At 34.0% G+C, this 21,842-nt stretch overlaps 3 protein-coding genes across 3 annotated transcripts in view; 2 read left to right on the top strand and 1 right to left on the bottom strand.

Moving 5' to 3' along the window:
• Positions 1–1,886: 1,886 nt before the first annotated feature.
• LOTGIDRAFT_155764 (hypothetical protein) lies at positions 1,887–8,652 on the top strand (the record flags this gene model as incomplete). Its single annotated transcript, XM_009068291.1, has 5 exons — positions 1,887–1,900; positions 2,186–2,380; positions 4,002–4,188; positions 7,010–7,111; positions 8,611–8,652. 5 exons carry the CDS (start codon positions 1,887–1,889, stop codon positions 8,650–8,652), a joined length of 540 nt encoding a protein of 179 aa, XP_009066539.1.
• Positions 8,653–12,157: 3,505 nt separating this feature from the next.
• Positions 12,158–15,547, top strand: LOTGIDRAFT_229780 (hypothetical protein; the record flags this gene model as incomplete). Its single annotated transcript, XM_009068290.1, has 7 exons — positions 12,158–12,219; positions 12,377–12,496; positions 12,745–12,973; positions 13,253–13,458; positions 13,856–14,020; positions 14,880–15,013; positions 15,301–15,547. Coding segments are annotated over 7 exons (1,105 nt in total), but the record flags the coding sequence as incomplete, so codon positions are not given.
• Positions 15,548–19,873: 4,326 nt separating this feature from the next.
• LOTGIDRAFT_108863 (hypothetical protein) overlaps positions 19,874–21,842 on the bottom strand; it is a gene marked incomplete at both ends in the record, with an annotated part of 15,813 nt that continues 13,844 nt past the window's right edge. The window contains 4 exons of the mRNA XM_009068289.1: positions 19,874–20,064; positions 20,840–20,953; positions 21,033–21,146; positions 21,237–21,350. Coding sequence (XP_009066537.1) covers positions 19,874–20,064; positions 20,840–20,953; positions 21,033–21,146; positions 21,237–21,350 — 533 coding nt within the window. The remainder of the gene's footprint in view (positions 20,065–20,839; positions 20,954–21,032; positions 21,147–21,236; positions 21,351–21,842) is intronic.

Genomic DNA, 21,842 nt, shown 5'->3' with positions numbered 1-21,842 from the left:
ATGTCGTTCTCGATGTTGGCCTTGCGTGGCGCCAATGTCGATTGCGCGTATATTCGTTTATCGAACCCTAGTAACGCATTCAACGAATTGTCTACGTTGAAATCGGCGTGACTTATTTCTCAAGATCAGTTTCATTTTGTTCAGATTCAAATTACCTTCGAATTCGATATTTTTTTTACCGCTTCCTGCATATTCGGATAGGTAATCGTTGATGGCTACGTATTCGTATGGTTTTGAACGTAACTCCGTTATCCGTCGATATTTTTAGTTGATTGTTGTTTTCGTTGATATTTCTAATGGAATTGTAAACGGAGAAATACTTTAATCCCAGTTTGTACTGTTTATTGCGACCGAGTTCATACTCGTAGTCTAGAGACAATTTGATGTCTGATTTATTCGAGGTGATAACGAACAATTGCTCTTTATTGGACATTTTTAATGACGTTAATATAGTGTTTTTTAGTGATGATTTTTTTCTCCAAAAGTCGTTTTAATATGCCATTGACTTCGTTGTATTGTCTGTCCGATCCATGACCTTCCTAATATTGGCCGCTAATATTAATCTATTAACTAGTTCCTCGTTGTTATCTGGTAAAAAAGTTATACCTTGTCCAGATGCCACCATATCATCGAACTCGTCTATTTCTTGCATGATTGGATAATCTTCTGCATAATCATCTACATCCTCTTCCTCAATTGTTATATATAAATCAACTTCTTTCAATCTTCTTGTTTCGGGTCCTGACTTTCTGATCGCATGTAGAAATTTTGAGTATGCTACTAAATCCTACTAAATCGGCAATTTCAACATTCTCGCCATTCATTAAATCTATTAATCCTCTCGTTAATGTAAATATAAAGTCTTTTGTGTCGATTTTGAATTGTGGTGAATTTCCACTAAATCTTATTCTAAAACCATTAAACAAACCCTCATCATCAACGATTGGTGAAATGCTCTTTCGTAAATCTGGGTCAGGGTTTGAAAAAAGACGTTTTATATCTATCGTCTTAATACCACCATATTCAATCGGTTTGGGTTGATGAGTTTCTATATGAGGTGTGGGTTCTAATTTCTTTTTAATATCCTCTTGAGATTTTAATATTGGTTGAAATAGAGTCTGTAGATTTTCCGTTAATCCGAGTTGTTGTAATCTGTTATTTTCAACTTGGGTCTTTATTTTATTCTTAGCTTTGATATATTCTCTATTTCTTTTTAAAATATTATTCCGTCATTTTTAAAAAAAATAAAATTAACATATGTCGATCATAACTCTTTCTCCCGCAGGTTTTCTAGTATTTACAAATACATATCCATGATCATCTGGGTTTCTCCATTGAGCTTTACAAACCTTTTTAAACTTGTCTCTGTCCATTCCGTGATTTATCGACTGAATGATTTGAGATAAATCTTTGTCGTTTAATTTGAATAATAAAAAACAATTTGCGTTCTTTCTGATAAACATGGCGTCCATTCCGTAGAAAGATTGGAATTGGTATATGCAGTGACAGTTGTGATGTCTTCCTTTCGTGAAGAATTCTTGTTGAACGGTTTGACTTTTTTGTGCCACGCAGTCGTCAAAACAATCAAGTTCTTTCGGTGGTTGTCGATTTTAGACACGTCTAAATTGTTGACGTTTTTAGTCAGAAACACTTTGACGTCGGTCGGTTTCAGAGAAGGATTCTTTTCTTTGATAAAGCCGTCTAAAATGTCTTTTATTTCCGCGTTCTCTTGCAAGTCTTCGTTGCTTTCGTAGTAGTGAAAAATGTCCTGAACGTCTTCTTTCGAGACGTATTCCAAAGCTTTGAGAAACTGATAATAGGATTGTTCGGGAGTAGTCGTGTAAATATACAGAGACTCGAAATCTAAAAGGTTCGGTGTTGTCAACATGTTAAAAGTGAGGTAAGTCTTTAAACAACCTGAAGATCCGCAAATGCACATGAGCATGGGGTTGCTAGGAAATATGTCCGAATGTTTGAATTTCTTGCCCATTTTTATTTATTACATTTTCGTACCAAAAATCACCCCGTTGCTTTTATACTTTGAAAGAAAGATTCCCTAGCCCGAACGTATGTTTTTAAAAAATATGGCGTTGCCCTTGTGTTTGACTTTTATTTCTCCGGTGTCGATATTATCTGTTAATTTGCTTAATCCCTCTTAAACGGTTTTCTTGGTTTCTTCACCAAGTCTTTGTCCGAATTCTTTAACCGTCCCTAATATATCTCCTACTCCCGAACCTCCTCGTGCTTCTCTTTCCATTGCCAAATTGTGTCTACGTGCTTCGGCGTTTGCAGCGGCTTCAGCTTTCTTATCGTTGACAGCTTTGGCTATCCCAGCAGCTCAACCAGCAGTTGCTCCTGCTGCAGCTAAACCAGCTAAAAGGTAAGAAAGGTAAAAATCTACCTTTTTTTAGTTAAATTCTGATCAATTCTTTCCAAGTCTATATCGTCTCTGACTTTGCAATGTTTGTATTTATCGATAATCTTTTCGGTTATGTGCACTTTTTTACTGTTGTAAGTTATTCGAGTCGGCGAATTCGTTTCGATAGCTTCTATTATTTTCATAACTAAAGTTTCTGGTTTCATTTTTTAAGGGTGTTTTTTTATTCAATTCTTATCATTCTTCTATCTGATATTTTAATCAAATGTTTTGCTTCTTCCAACAATAAACAGTAGCCGGTCACATCTCCTTGTGTTCTTTCAATGTGAATATTTATGTTTACCCCTGTTTTGAAAAGATCTTTTTGATGAGCTGACAGATCGAAACAAAAGATTGGATGATTGAGTGAAAAATCTGTGTATTCAAACTGAGGAGTATTTCCAAACAATTCGCACATGTTTTTTATAGTTTCTGTACAATTCGTTGTAATCTTTTTTGGAAGGATCAATTGTCAAAGGTTGATTGGGATAATTATCGTTGTTCAATCTGACTTGAACTTTGCGAATGATGGGATCTTGAGTATGGTTCAATGCCACTCTGAAAATGTTGTTGTTGTTTGTCTGAGAGTCTGGCAAGTTTTTGAAACCGACCATTAGATATCTCGCTGGTTTGACGGTGTTGGTGATTGGCCACGTGGTGGATTCTCCCGTTAAAGTCATTCTACCTACCGTGTTACGACGAAGAAAAGCAATTTCGATGTCTTTGGTTAAAGAGTTGAATATTCTCGTTTCCACTTCTACGGAAGGAGTGATTACCGGTATGTAAAGTTGGATATTCGTTATTTCCAATTTTGCGTCTTTGCGTTTTCACCAAAGAATATCTTGTTGTCGTTGATTTCTCTTTGCAAATGAATTTTATACGGCAAACCTATGGAAACCTTTCTGTGTTCCAAGAGACCAACTAAAGGATACAACTTCCAATTTATGTAATTACCATAACTGTTGTTCTCGACAACATTGTTGTATTGAAGCGCTCGTTTTTCAAATCCGTGATTTACTCAACGAGACACTCTTTCCAATGTGTTTCTAGCAACTACCCTTATCCTAGCAAGGTCTGCGCCATTTGCTACAGTTCTGACCGGTTCTTTTAAAACTTCTCGTCACCGACATCGGGAATCCATCCCGAAACTGAATCGTAGTTTTTGGGATACAGAACCGTTTTCAACATTGTGTCAAACTCGCCGGGGTGTTTTATGGTCTCTATCGGATTTGAACCAGCTTCCAAAACCATTTCGCTGAATAAAGACTGAAAGAAATTGTTTTCTAAAGTCGTGATGGTTTGTGGAATTCGATTCTGAGTGGCGTCTTTGATTTTGAAATCGCATCGGAAATGGGCATCGGAAAGCAGCAACCAATAGGACAACGAATTAATTTCAAAGGTAACTCTTCCACCGTCGTTTATTTGGGTCTTTGTCCCTACCGATGGTGAGATGATTACGTAATCCTCTTTCTTTTTGTTGAACGAATATTGAATCGGATCATACAATTGAAAGATTGGATCCAATCTGTAATTTTACTTGCCATTTTTATCCAATGATTTTAAACCCTTTTCCTTGTTTTTCTAGGGCTTGTCGTTCTAGTCTCTTGTTTCTTAGTTCTCTTATTAGCTGCAGTTCTTTAAGTTCGTCAGATTTTTTCACTTCATCGCTTATATTTACTCCTGCTTTTGCCACAGAACCAAGAGCTTGCGCTTCTGAGGAAATGAGGGATTTGTTGTTTGAGACAAAGTTGGCCACTTTGGGGATGAGAGATGTTAGCGCAGAAAAGAAACCGTCTCCTTCGAATTTTTTTTGTTTGTGTTTTCAAATTAAAGACATCTTACTTTTTAATGCGGTTTTTTTTATACCGTATTATTTTAGTGAATCTTGTGTGGTTGGGTAATTTATATGGAGTCTGTTATAATACATTTTAGCAGTTTGAGGAGTCTGTTATAATACATTTTTAACAGTTTGGGGAGTCTGATATAATACATTTTAGCAGTTTGGGAGAGTCTGTTATAATACATTTTAACAGTTTGGGGAGTCTGTTATAATACATTTTAGCAGTTTGGGGAGTCTGTTATAATACATTTTAACAGTTTGGGGAGTCTGTTATAATACATTTTAACAGTTTGGGGAGTCTGTTATAATACATTTTAGCAGTTGTGTCTTTTCGGATATGACGCATTGAAAAAGCTGCGCATGCGCAGAAGTGAAATGCGTCATATCCGAAAAGACATATACTACTAATGGTCTGTACTATGAAGACTGGACCAACTGTATTGTCATTCCTATCCCTAAGAAAGGAAATTCCAACGATGTTAGTAATTATAGAAGTATCACCCTAATCCCAGTAATGACTAAGATATTCTCCATTATAATTAATAAACGACTTTTTACTTGGGCAAACTATAACAATATACTTATTCAAAATCAATTCGGTTTTCAGACTAAAAAAGTACTGTTGATTGTATATTCGTTTTATATTCGATCATTAACAAAACTAATGAAAATGGGAAGAAATTTTTCTGCTGTTTTGTTGACTACTCAAAATCTTTTGATAAAATCAACAGGGCACTGCTTATATCAAAGCTACATAAAATCGGTATTAGTACTAAAATGTTAACTTGTATTAAATCTATGTATGATCATGTCAACTTATATGTAAGGTCTAATGTTGCTTATTCTGACATATTTCCTCACAACTTTGAGTAAACCAGGGAGACAATTTGTCTCCACTTCTCTTCTCGACAATATGATTTTAACATCCCTGATATATGCTGATGATACTACACTCATGTCAACTTCCCCACAAGGGTTGCAACATTTATTAAATAGATTATATTTGTATTGCCAAATTATTTAGGTGTAGAATTCACCCTTAATTGTAATTTTAATTTATGTCAAAAACATATATCTGTAAAAGCCTCCAAAGCAGCCTATCAGTTACAATATGTTTTTGATCATTATTACTTAGATGTGAAACAGCAATTGTCTATCTTTGATTGTTATATAGGGTCTATTTTATGCTTGTCCTGTATGGGGATTCCATAGCTCACCAGATATTGAGTAAGTTCACTTACGTTTTTGCAAATCAATTTTAAGTGTTAAGAATACGATAAGTACTCCAATAATATACAGTGAGCTTGGGAGAACTACCATGTAAAATATCCTTAAAATACTGGATAAAAATTATATCTGACGCATCTTCATTACCATATTTGGCCTATACTGAACTTGGCGAATTAAACCAAAAAAATAAACATAATTGGGCTCATAATGTAAAATCTATATTAGACAAGCTTGGCCTAAGTGAATACTGGTATAATCAACTCGTTTACTTACCAAATTACAATCATTTGAAACAATGATCAGTTTCTCCAAGAATGGAATGAAGATCGTTTCCAGTACGAAAAACTACATTATTTAAGGAATGAATGTGGATCTAATTATCGTCTTGATAACAAGATCCACATTCATTCCTTATATTTACATTGGTTTATCTTTTGTGATAAAATACGCTAAAATGTTCTATTTTTTAATTGTAAAAATATCCGAAACCGTTGTTGCACCGATATCTGTCAATCAAGTTCACCGACCCGCCCCTAACAATATAGTTCTATAAATCAACAGTCTTATTTGGATGATAGAAGTATCAAATATTTATTATTCCATTGAAATATTAACAACAATTGTAAATTTAAATAAATTGTAAAATTAGATTTGGCTCTAGGTAAAAAAACTTGGGTCAATCCTTGTTTTCGTTTTCGATGTATTCATACGCCTTATTGTCACGTGACAAACTACAGTTATTGGAAAATAAACGCCGGTTTGGCTAACTGGTTTATTGAAGGGAGTGATAGTAGAAATGTAAATATTATAACATTATCTGCTATTCAAACTCGTTTAAACCATATTTGTATGAAATAACTAACAAGAAACATCGGGCTGCATTAACCGGGCTAAGATGTGGATAGCATAACCTATGAATCGAAACTGGACGATACAAACCTATATTACCTAGAAATGAACGTAAATGTTTATTATGCTACTTTGGTGAAATAGAAGATAAATTCTATTTCTTATTATGTTGTCCTTTTTATAATGAATATCGAAGCACTAATTTACCTGATTGTTACGTCAACACATATCCATGTATAGAAAAATTTATAAACCTGCTCAATACTGAAAATCGAAAATTACTGAAAAAATTGGTATATTTTGTATATTTAGCTTTTATAAAACGTAAAACCCACCTTCAAAACACATAATTTCATATCCATTATTTTGTAATTATTATGAATCATTATTTCATTTATAGTTTATGTTACATTTTCTTTTTTTATTACAATTTTCTTATCCTTGCACCATGTTACAGTCACCTATTTATTTATGTAGCTATTTAATATGTACAAGCTAAAAGTATGTATGTACTTAATGCTAATAAACATTATTATTATTATTAGAAAACTGACATGTAGTTGATGTCAGAAATTCAGAGACAGTAAGCTCACGACATAACATCATTTTATATCTATTTATTTTATATCTAAATTTATAAACCATCAATTAATTCAAATGTTTTTTACTTTCAGTTGAATATTTTAGAAAGAATATTTCAAGAAAATCATTATCCAGACAGTTATGTTTTTGATCAACTTTGTGATACACTAAATCTAGATATAGAAAAATTAGCTGTAAGTAGAATATAGATTATTTTATACAGATTTTAACTTCTATACAATATCTGACTTCTATCATTATAAATTAACATTAAACACCTCATATCATTATTCATGATTCTAATTTCTTCATTACAGACTTGGTTTCAGAACAGAAGATGTAAAGAAAAACGTCTAAATAAATAGAACCATGTTGATGAATTGAGAAAAGAATTATTTTATCCTAGATTTAACAGAAATAATCAAGAATCGGACTTCTGTAAAGAAAAATGTCAATATCCTGATTCTATAAGGAAAGGAATGAACCATTGTGATTTACAGAAACCGGTACCTATTTCTCCACTACAGGACAACCTATATGATAATTCTATTAACAGTTTATATAATACCAGTCACTTGTCATAATTATCGTGATTTTTATGTTAATTTCGATCTTAATATGCATGTAAACATTTATATGTAGGGGAATCTAAAAATAATTTACGAACTCGTTTTATTGTCCACAGATCAGATATCAAGCTAAAGACAGACAAGCCCGTTTCTAATCATTTCAACGACCATTCATCAGACTATCTTATCCTAACCCGCATTAAGCGCTTAGTAATTGACCTTTCAGAAGACGAAACTACAAAATTCCGTCAAGCTAGGGAAACCCAAGAGATGATGCTTAATACAGCAAGACCGATAGGATTGAATATTCATCATAATTCAGGCATAGCACCCTTTATTGTCTCTTTCAATACCACCAGCAATTAAGAAAGAAAGACAATCAATGCACATTATTAGAGTCTGCAAATAAATCCCTCCATGTGTACAAACAAAAGATGATTGTCGCAAAATTAAAACCTTGTTCATAGCAAACTAAAGCCCATATCAGTATGTAACAGTCTAACCTCTCGCCTATTGGGCGAGTATTACGTTATCTAATTTCAGATCAGAACAAAAGAAAAATACCAAACAGTTCCAGACCGCTTATTCCTTTTTTCTTAATGAGGTATTTGTTCCCCATCCTATGCCAATATTTTCAGAATAGGTACTTCAAATATTTTCAACCTTTTTCTATAATGGCACGTTTTTTTTTAGCTAAAAATAGCTTAATAGAACTTAATAGAAAAGTTCGGACTTAAATGATTAATAGACTTTCTAATCTTATCTATTTCATAATCAAGCTATTTCTTGGCTGATTTCAATTTTAAAAACTCAGATCCTGCACCTTAATGGATTTTTCCCATGCACTACGACGCTTTCATGGAACTTGCTAAGATTCAGCCTTTTCAGCAGGTTACTATGTCCTTCAAAATGGGGATGATTAAAAGAGACCATTGACATACTGTCTGGGCTATATTCTAAATTATTTTTATTAAAAGCTCCCTGGGTCTGATTAAATGAGAATGCAACACAACTTTGTAAGATTATATGTCATGTTTTACCCACACTGCGGCTACCCTTGTCATGATACTACTACAATTCTAATGATAATTTTTACTATAATAACTCAAATGATAATATTGTAGCCTACCCGACTGCATTATGGTACCACGTATTCCACCGTGTGAATCGTGGAGTTGATGCATTAAACTGCAAATATGCTATTTTCCTGCTTTTGTGTTGTTTCCTTAAATTGAATAACTTCAGTTTATTGTATGAAAATCAAGTTTCTATAACAATAAAAAGCATATGTAATTATTTTATGCAGTATTTCAGATCTGCAATAAAATAGTGTTTTCTCCCTTGAATAAAATAATCGAATACTAACGAATACATACATCAAGTTTTCTTCGACGAAAAAGCCCAATCACATTTGTGAGCTGCAGAAATGTGGCGATGACCTATTATCAAGTTTGCATTTGATCTAATTTAAGATAAAAAAAGAGTAGGCTATGTTAAAATGCATTTAAACCATCAAATTAATTTTATGTTTGGCATTCTCTTCTGAAAACCGTTTATATATCTGACAATAGAAGAAATAGAAGTGAATTCTGTAGCAAAAAAAAAATCGTTTTTACTTTTATCAATGAAGCAAGTCAGAAGATTTGGCAGAATTGATATAAAATCCCAACCGTCCCAATAGAAAATAAAAACAACGTGCGAATTTTCGATAATGCTGATAATAACATACATGTTGAAAATAAATTTTCACAGAACATACCACAGCTACTGAATTGAAAGATAATTGGTTATATCAACATCAAAATAAAAGAAACGAATGAATAACCCGTGTTCTATTTTATGATGGTCCCATGATATAGTCAATCCCTATTTGCATTGCCTGTCAGTTGGTGCTGTTGAGATTTTAATGCCGCTGTTATTGTAAAGATTTCCTTATAACACACTGGATGACGTTTCCCGTTTTCATTTCATGATCTGTTGATCACATAATATCAGTGGAGCTCTAATGTGGGTACTTATGTTTTGGTTAGTATTGTAGGTTAATGCCAGTTCTTTTTGGCATTTAGTAACTGGGGTATGATTAACTGGACACAATTATGTTATCCATATAATTGTGTCCAGTTATTCAATGTAATATAATAATTATATTTACATATATAGGTTAATATATTTTGAATGAGCCTTTGGGTCAATACAGGCATTTATTTAGGATAACTTGTCGCACAGTGGCGTTTCTACGGAGGAGGGGGTTATTCAAGAGCAACACAATTTGAATAACAAGGTTCATAACTCACAGAAAATATACCAGGGACATGGGGATTATTCACGTAAGATATGTTTCATACACAGACACACCTGAGAACAAATTGATAAGCAGGTAGTAGAATAATAGAGATACTAAATAATCTGTTTAATTTTTAAGTTACGCTGATGACTACTGGCTATGTGAATTTAGACTTATTTGACATGCAATTTAGTCAGATGAGTATACTGAAAGTGTGTCGACGACGTGTTAATGTCACCGTTTTCATCCCGGCACTATATATTACCTTTTAAACCATGTTAATGTCTGTCTCATAAAGAACAGAGTTGTCTTTTGTGTAGGGTATTTGAAGTAGCAGGAAACGACCTTGAATAATGTATATCATCTGACTGGATGAACAATGAGAAGAAGGGCGAAACCAAACTAACTAATCAAACAAACTGTATATTTGTGAAATATATGTTTGTTAACCTCTTTTTCTTGGATAAATATACCTGATTATTGAAATATTGTACTTTAAAACTGCGAATGTAAACAGAAAATTATTTTTCATATTATGATATTATATTTGCAAAAGGGTGGACCTCAGTAACCAATATTAGTACAATACTAACTCTATAATTTTTCACATTGGTTTTTTAAAAGGTGGGCGACTCTATGTAGTCATCCCTGGCATTGTTATGATCTTCATAATTTGAAGAAGAACCTAACCATAGGTATATTTGTTTTAGGGTATGTCTGAAACTTCAAATAAAGGGTGAATTTTTTTTTGCGAATTCACCCTCGAGCAAGGCGAATACGATTAAAAGAGAATTGTTGAGATCTCAAACTGTACCAGGTCTATAACATAACAATGGGTCCATATCCTCGTGTCATTTGTGTAAGGGCAGCTGTGTAAAAATGTTTCACAAAGATTGGTTTCACATACAGGACGTCTATTATTTTATAACACTGAGAAATCAATCTGTTATAGTAATTGATACTTTCTGACTTAAATCGTGACGATTCTGTGATATAATCACTAACCCCAATGAAATTGCAAATCGACTACATTGCCCTTGACTTTAACGATGAAAAATAACAAATATTTCAAATGAATATTGGAATATCCTAAATTTATTTTTACATGGGTTATATTCGATTTCATTTGAGCCGACTCTTTTCGTCACATCTCACTGCTGTTGAGTAAGTACGCTCATTTTAGTCATGAAGTCTTGTATTGGAAACTTAATCCAATTTTCACAACAAATTGGCAATTTATGTAAATTATCTAGTTGATAGCAATTTGATTCGGTTCACTGACACCAATAAACTCCAGAAACTATCTGTTAAAAACCCTTGGAAAATACAGCTTTCATCAACATAAGTCAATTTTTATTTTTTACACGTTACAGGCCCTCGTTTCTGACAAAATAAAAGATCGGGCAAATCAATTATTTTGTTCAAGAAACGGGCTCCATGTTTTTTGCAGTACATACAATCCAAATCGTCTTTTCATCTCTTGACAATTATTCACACAGGTGAATGACGCAGTCAAAATTTTATTGACAAATTTTCAATAACTGTCTGGCTCAAGAAATGCGCATATTGGCATTGTCTCATAGCGCTATTCTCAGTCTGTAACAGTTGTCTATTGTGCATACTGTTGTGAACTGAACCGACACGTTTTCACCAAACCCTGATCTTGTCCAAGTTTTATTGATATGTACTACGATATACAATATTGTAACACTGCTTATACAATATAATTCGTTCTGACCACTGATTTGCATATACACACAGTTAATGTTGACAAGAGAATGAGGCAAATAAATATTTCAAATTAATGTACACGTACCAAGTCGGCTATGTTGACTCTCTGAAAAGATCACCGAGTTGACAACCCAGTGAAAGAATGCAACAAAGTAGTGTGAGCTGTCTTGTCTTACATTGACCATCAATATCTACATCAACATTAATCTTTAATATCACTAGAATTTGTGCATTTCGTATGTTTTTAGAGTCTGGCTGACATCTGAAACGTTGAAAGTATTAATATTTACTCGTCGTTCAATATCTATTGTAAATATTTGTAAGACTTCAGTTTTTTTAACAGTTTTTATTATGACCCCAAGTAATAGCCACATTGAAGACAAGATGGATTTTCTTCGAGAAATTAGTTAAACCCACATTAAGTAGAAATTTAAGTGATCTTGACGACTTTTGGTTGAGTGAAGAGGAATGAAATTCGGTCGCGGATGTTTAAACTGATGTTTCTCCAAAACTCAGACCTGTTAACAAGACAAATTGTCCCTTTCGAAAGCCCTACATTACAATAATTGACATTAAGGAACCTACTCTGAGTACTCTTGTAAAAACGTATTGGGGTATATAAAGGACTTCTTGGTTTCTAATTTGAAAAGCTTAGAAATGATTTGTAAATCAATCTTGTGCCTTCTGGCTTTTGGAATATCGCTTTTAAGCGCCCAGTGTAAGACGGTTTGCTTAAACATATAAATGTAGATATTAAACCTGGCATGTCGTATTATTAAAAATCTAAAATAACCCCTTTTTGACAAATTTGTACAATGTTAATGTTTTGACAATTGATCGATTTTTTTCTGACTTAATTCTGTTGTTTATTTCAGTATGCCCCTTAGTTTTACCTGAGGGAGAATGCGTTTCAAATTCCAGCCCATGTCCTATGGGCAAAATTCAGAGTGACACTTTTAATTGTGGATCTTCAACACTTCAGTGCTGCTATACTCGTAAGTTAATTTAATTTTTTAGAACATTACGTACACAATGATTGCTAATTTCTCCATTGATTGATTCAGAATTTAAAAAGAATTTAAAAAGAAATTTATTTAAAAATAATATAACAATTTTGTTGGTCAATATTTAAATTAAAATCAAGCTGAATCGAACAGTTTGGAGACATGGACTAGTTCTACCTGTGAATGACTTACATATCATGGTGCCCACAAGTTATTAATAATCACATTTTATCTCTTAGCTGCACCGGAAGATCTACCCGAGCCACCTTGTGGATCGAGAAGTCCAATAAGTAGAATATTTAATGGTAAAGACGTTTTAAATGCATGCAAATGGCCGTGGGCAGTTCAAATCAGAACTAGACTTAGCGGAAACAACGACCCACCGGGATTAAGCAATACCTACCAATCATGTAATGGCGTTCTTGTTCGACCAGACATCGTTCTGACAAGTGCCTGTTGCATTCAGACGTAAGTACAAAAGATCATTAAACTTTACATTATTTTTAATTTAACCCATGATAACAACAGAAACTCGTTTATCCGTTTCCCATATAGTCGCAGACAGGTTGTCTCAATGGCAAATATCTCTTCTCATTTTCAGGAATAGTGTTGTTTATAGGTGGTATTTATGTTTACCTAATACATCAGATTGAAACTGGTGACACGTAATATATTTATCATGATATGTGTTTATAATTCAGTTAATCCCTGATCACAACTTATCCATTGAATTGAAATTTGTTTTAGTGCCTCACTTTTAAACGGAAATCGACCTGCAAACGAATCCTTACTGGTCATAGCTGGAGATTATAATGTCGATGAATTTGATTTTCAAGGCACAAGTTTGAGAGAGAAATTTGTAACAGTAAATAAAGCATATATTCACCCTGGAAATTTTAAAAAGGACGTAACAACATTTAATATTAGCGATTTATATGATGATTTAAGAGCAGGTAACTACTATAATGAATGCTGATTTCATAATTTCTTTTCATCGTTGCGTGGATGGATTCGGAAATTAGAAAGGAATAGAGTTTTACTCATGTGTGGTCTTTAAAGCTCTGGGATGATGAAAAGGGGAATTGCTTTCAAACGGGCAACAACATTAGTCTAATAATTTTCCATATCGAACTGTCGAATCATGTAACAGACAGAATGTGTTCCATGTCAGACCACAAATCAGGGGATTTGAACATTCATCTATACCGCGTGTAAAGATTGTTCTTTAGTAATCTCAATGATACACGTTTGTTAGGGATTAAATAAAGAAAATATATATATATATATATTCATTTTACAAAAACAAGGTGTGGCTCATAATGTTAATACATTGTATATTTTTTTAACAAGATTATAACATTGGTGTGTTGAAACTAGAGTATCCCGTTGATCTTGGCGATTGTATAGAATTAGCTTGCTTACCATCAATGGATGACATTACAAACCTTTCACCGAATGAGTTGTATAGCTTACCATGTCATATAGCTTCCTGGGGACGTCACAGTACCTCAGTTGGTGAGTACTTTTTATACGCCCACATAAAATGTTAGGCGTCCGTCCGTCCGTCGGTCGGTCCGTCCACTGTTGCTCGTAAACACTTTGATTTATTGATTTTGACAATACTTGGTGAAATTATTTATTTTCTTCAAAGAATAAGGATAAATCCTATTGAAAATAAAAAAAATTAGAACAATATTTGATTAAGCTATTGTCATTGTTCTTAAAAACACGTTGAATGTTTAGCTCGTAAACAATCTGGAAGGCACAGTTTGTTTGTTATCACCCATGAATTAAACCTGTGGAAATCAATAAAATGAAAAAACGCCAATGGGCGTATATTACCAAGTTTGAACAGGATGGTAAACAGGTAGCTAAAAATATTCATCTTGTCATGTTCATTTGTTTCCTTATGTTTCTATAATTATATTTAAAGGGACAAGAATGCCATATTTTGACCAATCATACTTTAGTCTCTCAAGATGGATTTTTAAAGGAATTATGTGAATTTCGTACATTTCTAGTATTTTTGAAGACTATTTACAAATATTCAACACTAAAATCACCCCGCCCCCCAAAACAAAAATGTCACATCTGTCCCTTTAACACTATATATATTACGTAACATAATTATATAACACTATAAACTAGGTATTTGATTATACCGACCTATTCTTGTGTAACGTTCAAAGGCAGGGACGAGTATGACGCCAGACTGACTATGCTTATTTTTCTAGGCATAATACCTTCTCACTTACTATTGATAATACCCGACATATAAAGTTCATTAGCTGATACCAATGTGGTTTTTTCCAAACTGTTATTTTGGATTTGGGATCGTTAGTACTTGGGGTTTATTTGAATTATTATTTTTCAGATAACTCTGTCATACTTAGAGACGCTCCATTCAACATCTACCCTGAACCTATTTGTAATCTTATTGACCCATCTTTCCGTTCTGGATCAACATGTGGACGAACAGTTCAAGGCAGTATGCAGGGGGTTTGTTCGGTATGTAACTTGAGGTTTTTCTTTTTCGTCATGTCAAACTCTTCAACTGACTTAAATTTGCATTATTCTAGAATTGTACTATATCCAAATTAACATTGTTTTCCGTATGACTGTTACCCTGTCTGGATCTTTACCGAATTCAATTAATCTTTAGAGTTTCCCAATAATTTGCCAATTGTTAGGAACTTGAGAGCCAACTGTCAAGGTTAGTGCCTGGTTTTTACTTAAATTCTATTTACCGTATGATTTTTTGGGTTCAGGATAAAAAAAAAGTATCATATTTTCAGGGAGATGATGGAGGTATGGTTATTTGTGAAGATCCAAATACAAATAAATACAAGTTGTTCGGCATGATTAACTTCTGCAAAACGGAGGGATGTATAGCGCCAGTTGGTAATGAACTGGTTCCAATCTCTAATCTAAGAGAACAAAGTACAATGTCTTGGATCAATGACATTATTCAAGGAAATGTTTAATCGCCCCATTCGTTAAATGTCAGTTGTGCATTTTATCGAATAAAAGCTTTCATAGTTACAGGTTTTATTATTCAAATTACTGTTATTCCGTGTATCGAGACGAGTCTCAATGAAAACTGGCCTAGGACACAGAGCAATAGATAAGCAGAGTCATTCGCAATTGGTCTATTAGTATGTACTATACCATACCAATACCATTGAATTGCGTTCGGAGCGCGTTTTGAGTCTCGCCAACACATTGTACATCGCATCTTTTACAAGAAAAGTAGTTCATTTATGGCAAGGTACCATCTGTAACTAAACAGAGAAAAGGATGACATACAAATTCATTCATTTCATTTCATTTTGTAACTAAGTAGAGATATAAGCTAGGGGGACTATGGGACTATACTCGCCCAATGCAAAATTCGAACAAATTCTCAACTGAAGTTGAAATCAGTCTCCATCAGCTTTTGTCCCCCATGCAAATGCGGCCGCCCCCTTGGCACATGAGCTGCGTCTTCCATGATGTTATAGACCTTGTTTTTATGAACAAAAGGAGAATCTAGGTGTTGTCGCGTCTTCTTGGGCGAGACTGTTTACTGTTGGTATTGAACGGTGATTTGTCAAGTATTAGTAATGTTGCTACCTGAATATAATTCATAAATTGGGAGCCTTTGGGAGATAAACCAAACACTTCCATATACACGTAAGCCCAATAAAGTATTATCCGACAAAAATGGCAAAGCATGTAAACTGACGTGAGTACTTCCATATGTGAGATGCAATTTATCATTTTAAAGGCGATAAACCGAATCGCCCAATGTAGCAATAACGGAAACTTAGTATGGGATGGGGGATTCTAGAATATGACTGTTCTCTGGTCAACCTGAAGAATTGTTAGGATTTTTATCCATCCTATTGCAGCTCCTTTACCAGTATATGGTATGGTTTTTTTAAAGTATGTCATGAACCAGCCAGTGGTGTTTTCTTTGCGCATTACGTTTTTTTTTTCAATTGTATGAATCAATATGCAACAGCAATTATTAAGAGACCATGTTGCTTCCTTTCCAACTAAAAATACTATTTGGACTGATTCGACAAATTCTTCGGTATTCGCTTAAAAACATGCGTTTAAACGTTTGTCTTTTGAAGCTAAAGGCTTGTATGATCCATACACCCACGATCAATTACATTCCTTAACACGTCTGTAATGTATATTGATTCTTGCTGGATCAGGTGTTTTCGATACTATGAAGCGAATGAAACATGGAACTCGGGCAATTGTATTTACATATTATTAATTCGGATGGGTTGAAAAATCTTTACCATTTAACAAACATAAAAACAGCAATAAATAATGCATAGAATAACTTTAGTCAAAAATTCAACCTGAGCTCTGATTAAAAAGTTCTTAGAGGGTGTCAGCTATACTTTTTACCCATGACCATACGTTTGAGTTCTTTAGGTCTGTAATAGATACAAAGTTATTTGTAGCTGGTGAACACTGCTCATAATTGGGAAAGTTTATAAGTCCATGTAAAATCCATACATTGGTTGACGGATCTTGACACATTACCATGCCACCATCATCACCCTACAGAAGAATAATACACACATAAATCAACCTTATACTTAGAATAATACCATATTTCTAATGTTAAAATACTGCTCAAAACACCAATTGTAGTGCATTACAGATATATTAAAACAGAACTTGAATCATAATCAAGAACATGATTCGTGTTCTCTTTTAATATTTCAGAGTGTATAATCAAAATAAAATGATTTGTAATTTTCCAATTGATACTCTAGTCAGTTCCATTCTGTTTCTTACATAGGGTAGTCTGACGAAAAGAAGAGAACGTATTTGTATTCAGCCGCAAATTGATACTGCTGCATTTGACAAAAAAATGTGTAGACAGCTATATCCCTTCCAATTTATGCATGATTATCATTGTTGCAAAAAAGAAATGTCTTACATTACAAACACCTGTAGCGAGACCTGGATCGAGTCTTCCACAAGTGGTACCAGATGAGCTACTTCCTAGCAGAAAGAAACATTGGCTTGGTGGATATAAAGTTATATTTGTTTCTCGCAGATAATCCGATTCACCTAAAATGCAAAACACATTTAGAAAAAAAAAGAAAAGAAAACGCAACCTAAAACAAAATTAAAAATATGTTCTAGTAAAGTTTTCAGCTCTGCTGTCCTCGAACATTTGAAACATGATTATAACTTTTAAATAAAGATTTCTTATTGATCACTTTGAAAAGATCAAATAAATATCTCTAAGTTTGGTCAGGTTGGTATTTTCAAAACAAATTAAAAGGATTTACAAGAGTGTTCATTCAAATATTGCTCACGCTTCATCCAGGAGTATCTTACCTAATGAAGAATCAAATGCTCCCCAAGATGCCACGTAACAGTTCTGATAATATGTTGGGTTGTTAACATCCTCTGCTGATGGTAAACATGCTAATTCACGACAATTACCCAAGGAAACGTTGTTTGCAAGCTCCAAAACGGCAATATTATAGGCTAAAACAAACGACGTCAATAAATAAATAAATAAGCCAGCCAACAAACCCAAATCATACTATCCGCCATATGAGTATAGATTATGCATAATGGCTGAAATGCAAATGGTGACAAAAATATGACCTGAAAGGGATGATTATGAAATTGCAGTTAATATCTAAATAATAGACCATTTTGTCTTGTCTATTGGTTTTTCTAGAAAACAATGTTACAAGCCATCTTATGCCGGGCGTCCACTTGAAAGTTTTATAGCACGAGTTCGCTCTCCGAGAATAACTCGCGAGCACTTTGTGAGCCACTGTTGGACAGTCGCAACCAACTCTTGATAGAACTGCTTAGAGCGATTTCTCTCAAGTGGAAGGTGGTCTCCTATAAAATGTCAGGCATTCGAACCCAGCTGTTGATTGAACTGCGGCGAGTGATTTTCTGTCAAATGGAGGGGGTCTGCTACAAACTGTCGAATACTGATTTCTGTTTGAGAGTGCTCTATTTCTGCGAGAACTGTCAGCTTTTTATTAACAGGCCTATCATATTTTTCACAACACCTGGAGCCTGAAATATGTCGAAACGTACGGAATGGATGCGTGAAGAGATTGAGCGCCTCATCACATAATATGAAACTCGTCCTGTGCTTTGGGATGTTCAATCGGCTGAGTTTCGAGACAAGCAGAAAAAGAACGATGCATGGTAGAACTTGGCCGAATCGGTACAAAAAGACATTGTGCACTCTCTTTTTCTATTTCGTCTTTACATCGATTACAATTATAGCCGCAGCAATTCGTTTTTTCTTGGACAACAGTTTCCAATCGGAAGTTGTAAATCAAACTGGCAAGATGTCGTGCAACTCGCATCCCCTTCCCACGAGCAGCTCGCGAACGTAATTTGTCTCTCAGGTGGAAGGACACTTGAAAGTTTCTCCCTTTAGTTGATAACACAAACTCTCTGATAGTTACTCGCAATAAAATTTACTCTTATTGCTCTCAAATGGAAGGAGCACTGACTTTTCTTTCGTAACTCGCGAAGACTCGCAGAAAAAACTTTCAAGTACGCCCGGCTTTATACACGAACTTTGAGGGCACCATAATATATTAACTAAGCCACTTACATTCTCTATCTATATTATTATCGATTAATTCTGGGCCTGAAAGTTGAGTTTCATCGCTTTCATAATTTGATGGATGTATAGTCACCGACTTAACAGCGTGAAATTGTTCTTGTAAAATATTATTGTTTGGAGTCAGCACCTTGGTATTGTATTCTCCAGCAACCACTACCATGTTATTTTCAGCCAAATTATTATTGTTCAATAATGATGACCTGTAAAATTTCGGGATTATACATCAGAGATTCAGCTTCAATAAAATTCTGTAATAGTGCTAAACTGTGACCAGAATACGGGCAACCCCCACTCTGAACGCTAAAGAACTCACTGACATCCGTTAAAGACCATCTCGTGCTGTTTTGTTAGAAATATAATGACTAGTGAGCTAGTAAACCTGATTGAGATGTGACAAAAACTTACACATGTGCACACATGGCTCCTGCGATAACCACGTTAGGTTTGATTAAAATACCATTACATATATGTATCGTGTTAGTTAAGGACAGTGGGTCTGTTGACTGATATCTGACACGAATTGATACAACCCAAGGCCATTTACACGCATCACCGACATCTTGTCCATTTAATAATTTCGCAGATATACTTCTCACACCACACGATCTTGGTGCTATACAATTAAATATATAAATTATAACATGATGTTGTTTCTAACATTAAACACCATGATATCTATGTATCGATAAAAAAGCAAAAGAAATATTTCAAAGCAAAAATGTGTGCTTTGATGATTTTCACATCGGTTACTGTTCTGCATAAAATAAACAAATTATTGTATACAAGGAATATGATGTTTTGTAAAATGTAAAATTATTATTACCAATTGTTTGACATGTAGTACCAGTGTATCCACCTTGACAGGTACACAAGAATGATGTACCACTCGGTTGACATAAACCACTATTTTGACAAGGATTTGGTAAACATGGGTTAGCTGAAAGAAGAATAAAGATAGCTTGCCAGGCCAGTTAATATACGCCCACTGGCAGGTTTGATTTTGAATAAAATTATTTGGCAGTTCAGTATAGAATATTAAACCTTCAGTCATACACTTCTTTTGAACTTTTTGGGGCAATATTGAATAATATATCCGAGTTTTGTCCAAATCTGGCAAGAATCGTGGTTTTTAGTGTTTACGAGTTAAAAATTAAAAATGTTTTCTGAAACAATTTTTTGATTTTCAATAGGGTTCATCCATGGGTGATAATAAACAATTTCACCAAGTTTCGTCAAAATCTGTCAAGAATTATTGTGCCTTCTACTGAACGCGTTTTCAAGAATAAGGACAATAACTCATACTTTATATTTTTCGATTCTTCTGATTGTCAATAGGGTTTATCCTTGGGTGATAACAAATACTCACAGCAAGATTCGTCAAATTCTGTCAAGAATTGTGCCTTCTAGAGTGTTTACGGGCTATAACTTGAACGTGTCCTAAACAAGGGCAATAAATCATACTATTTTTTTTAGGATTCTACTGATTTTGCTAACAAACATTTACACTAAGTTTCATCAAAATCCGTCAAGAATTGTACCTATTAGAGTGTTTACGATCAAATGTGCGCGGACGGACGGACGAGCCGATGGACATGGGTGACGTCAATATACGCCCCTCATTTCATACGGGCATTTAAAACTTGAATTAATGAAGTTAGAAATTAGTCGTAGACAATTTTGGAATATGATTATGTGAAATGTACCATCATTACCAATTGTTTGACATGTAGTACCAGTGTATCCAGCTTGACAGGTACACAAGAATGATGTACCACTCGGTTGACAAAAACCATTATTTTGACAAGGATTTGGTAAACATGGGTTAGCTTAAAGAAGAAAAGAAATAGAATTAATGCAAAGAAATAAGTCGTAGACAATTTAGGAATATGATTGTAAAATTATTACCAATTGTTTGACATGTAGTACCAGTGTATCCAGCTTGACAGGTACACAGGAATGATGTACCACTCGGTTGACAAAATCCATTATTTTGACAAGGATTTGGTAAACATGGGTTAGCTTAAAGAAGAAAAGAAATTGAATTAATTTAGTGTAAAATTAGTCGTAGACAATTTAGGAATATGATTATTTAAAATGTAAAATTATTACCAATTGTTTGACATGTACTACCGGTGTATCCACCTTGACAGGTACACGAGAATGATGTCCCACTCGGTTGACAAAAACCACTATTTTGACAAGGATTTGGAGAACATAGATCTACTAAATATACAAAACATTCAATTTATTATATGTACTTTAAGAAGAATAACTTGAGAATTAGCAATGCATATATAATACATGATATATATTGAAAAATACATTAGTGACCGTCAGTTGCTTTAAAGTAATCACAGATTTAAACGATCTCAGCCGGATTTTCAATTCATATTCTAGTGGTGAAGAAAAAATACCAGTAGATGACAGATCCAACAAAACGAACATATTCTAAATGCCAAGTCACGTATATAACACTTTATCATACCGTTACATTGGGCAGTTGTAAGACATAGCAGACGGTAAGAAGCCATGTTTGTCTGCTAAGCAACGAGGTTCAAATCTAAAAAGGCAAGAACAACATCATCCGGGAGATGGCTTTGATGTATACATCACGAGATCAAAAAATGATTTTGGAACGTTATATACTTACTAACAGATTTTCTTTTATTTGTCCAAGTGGAACCTACCTCTAAATTCACACCGTGAACCAGTAAA

The sequence above is a fragment of the Lottia gigantea genome (genome assembly GCF_000327385.1).
Source record: "Lottia gigantea unplaced genomic scaffold LOTGIsca_9, whole genome shotgun sequence".
In the NCBI taxonomy this organism is placed as follows: Eukaryota; Metazoa; Mollusca; class Gastropoda; family Lottiidae; genus Lottia; species Lottia gigantea.
This window is presented reverse-complemented; position numbering and strand designations above follow the sequence as displayed.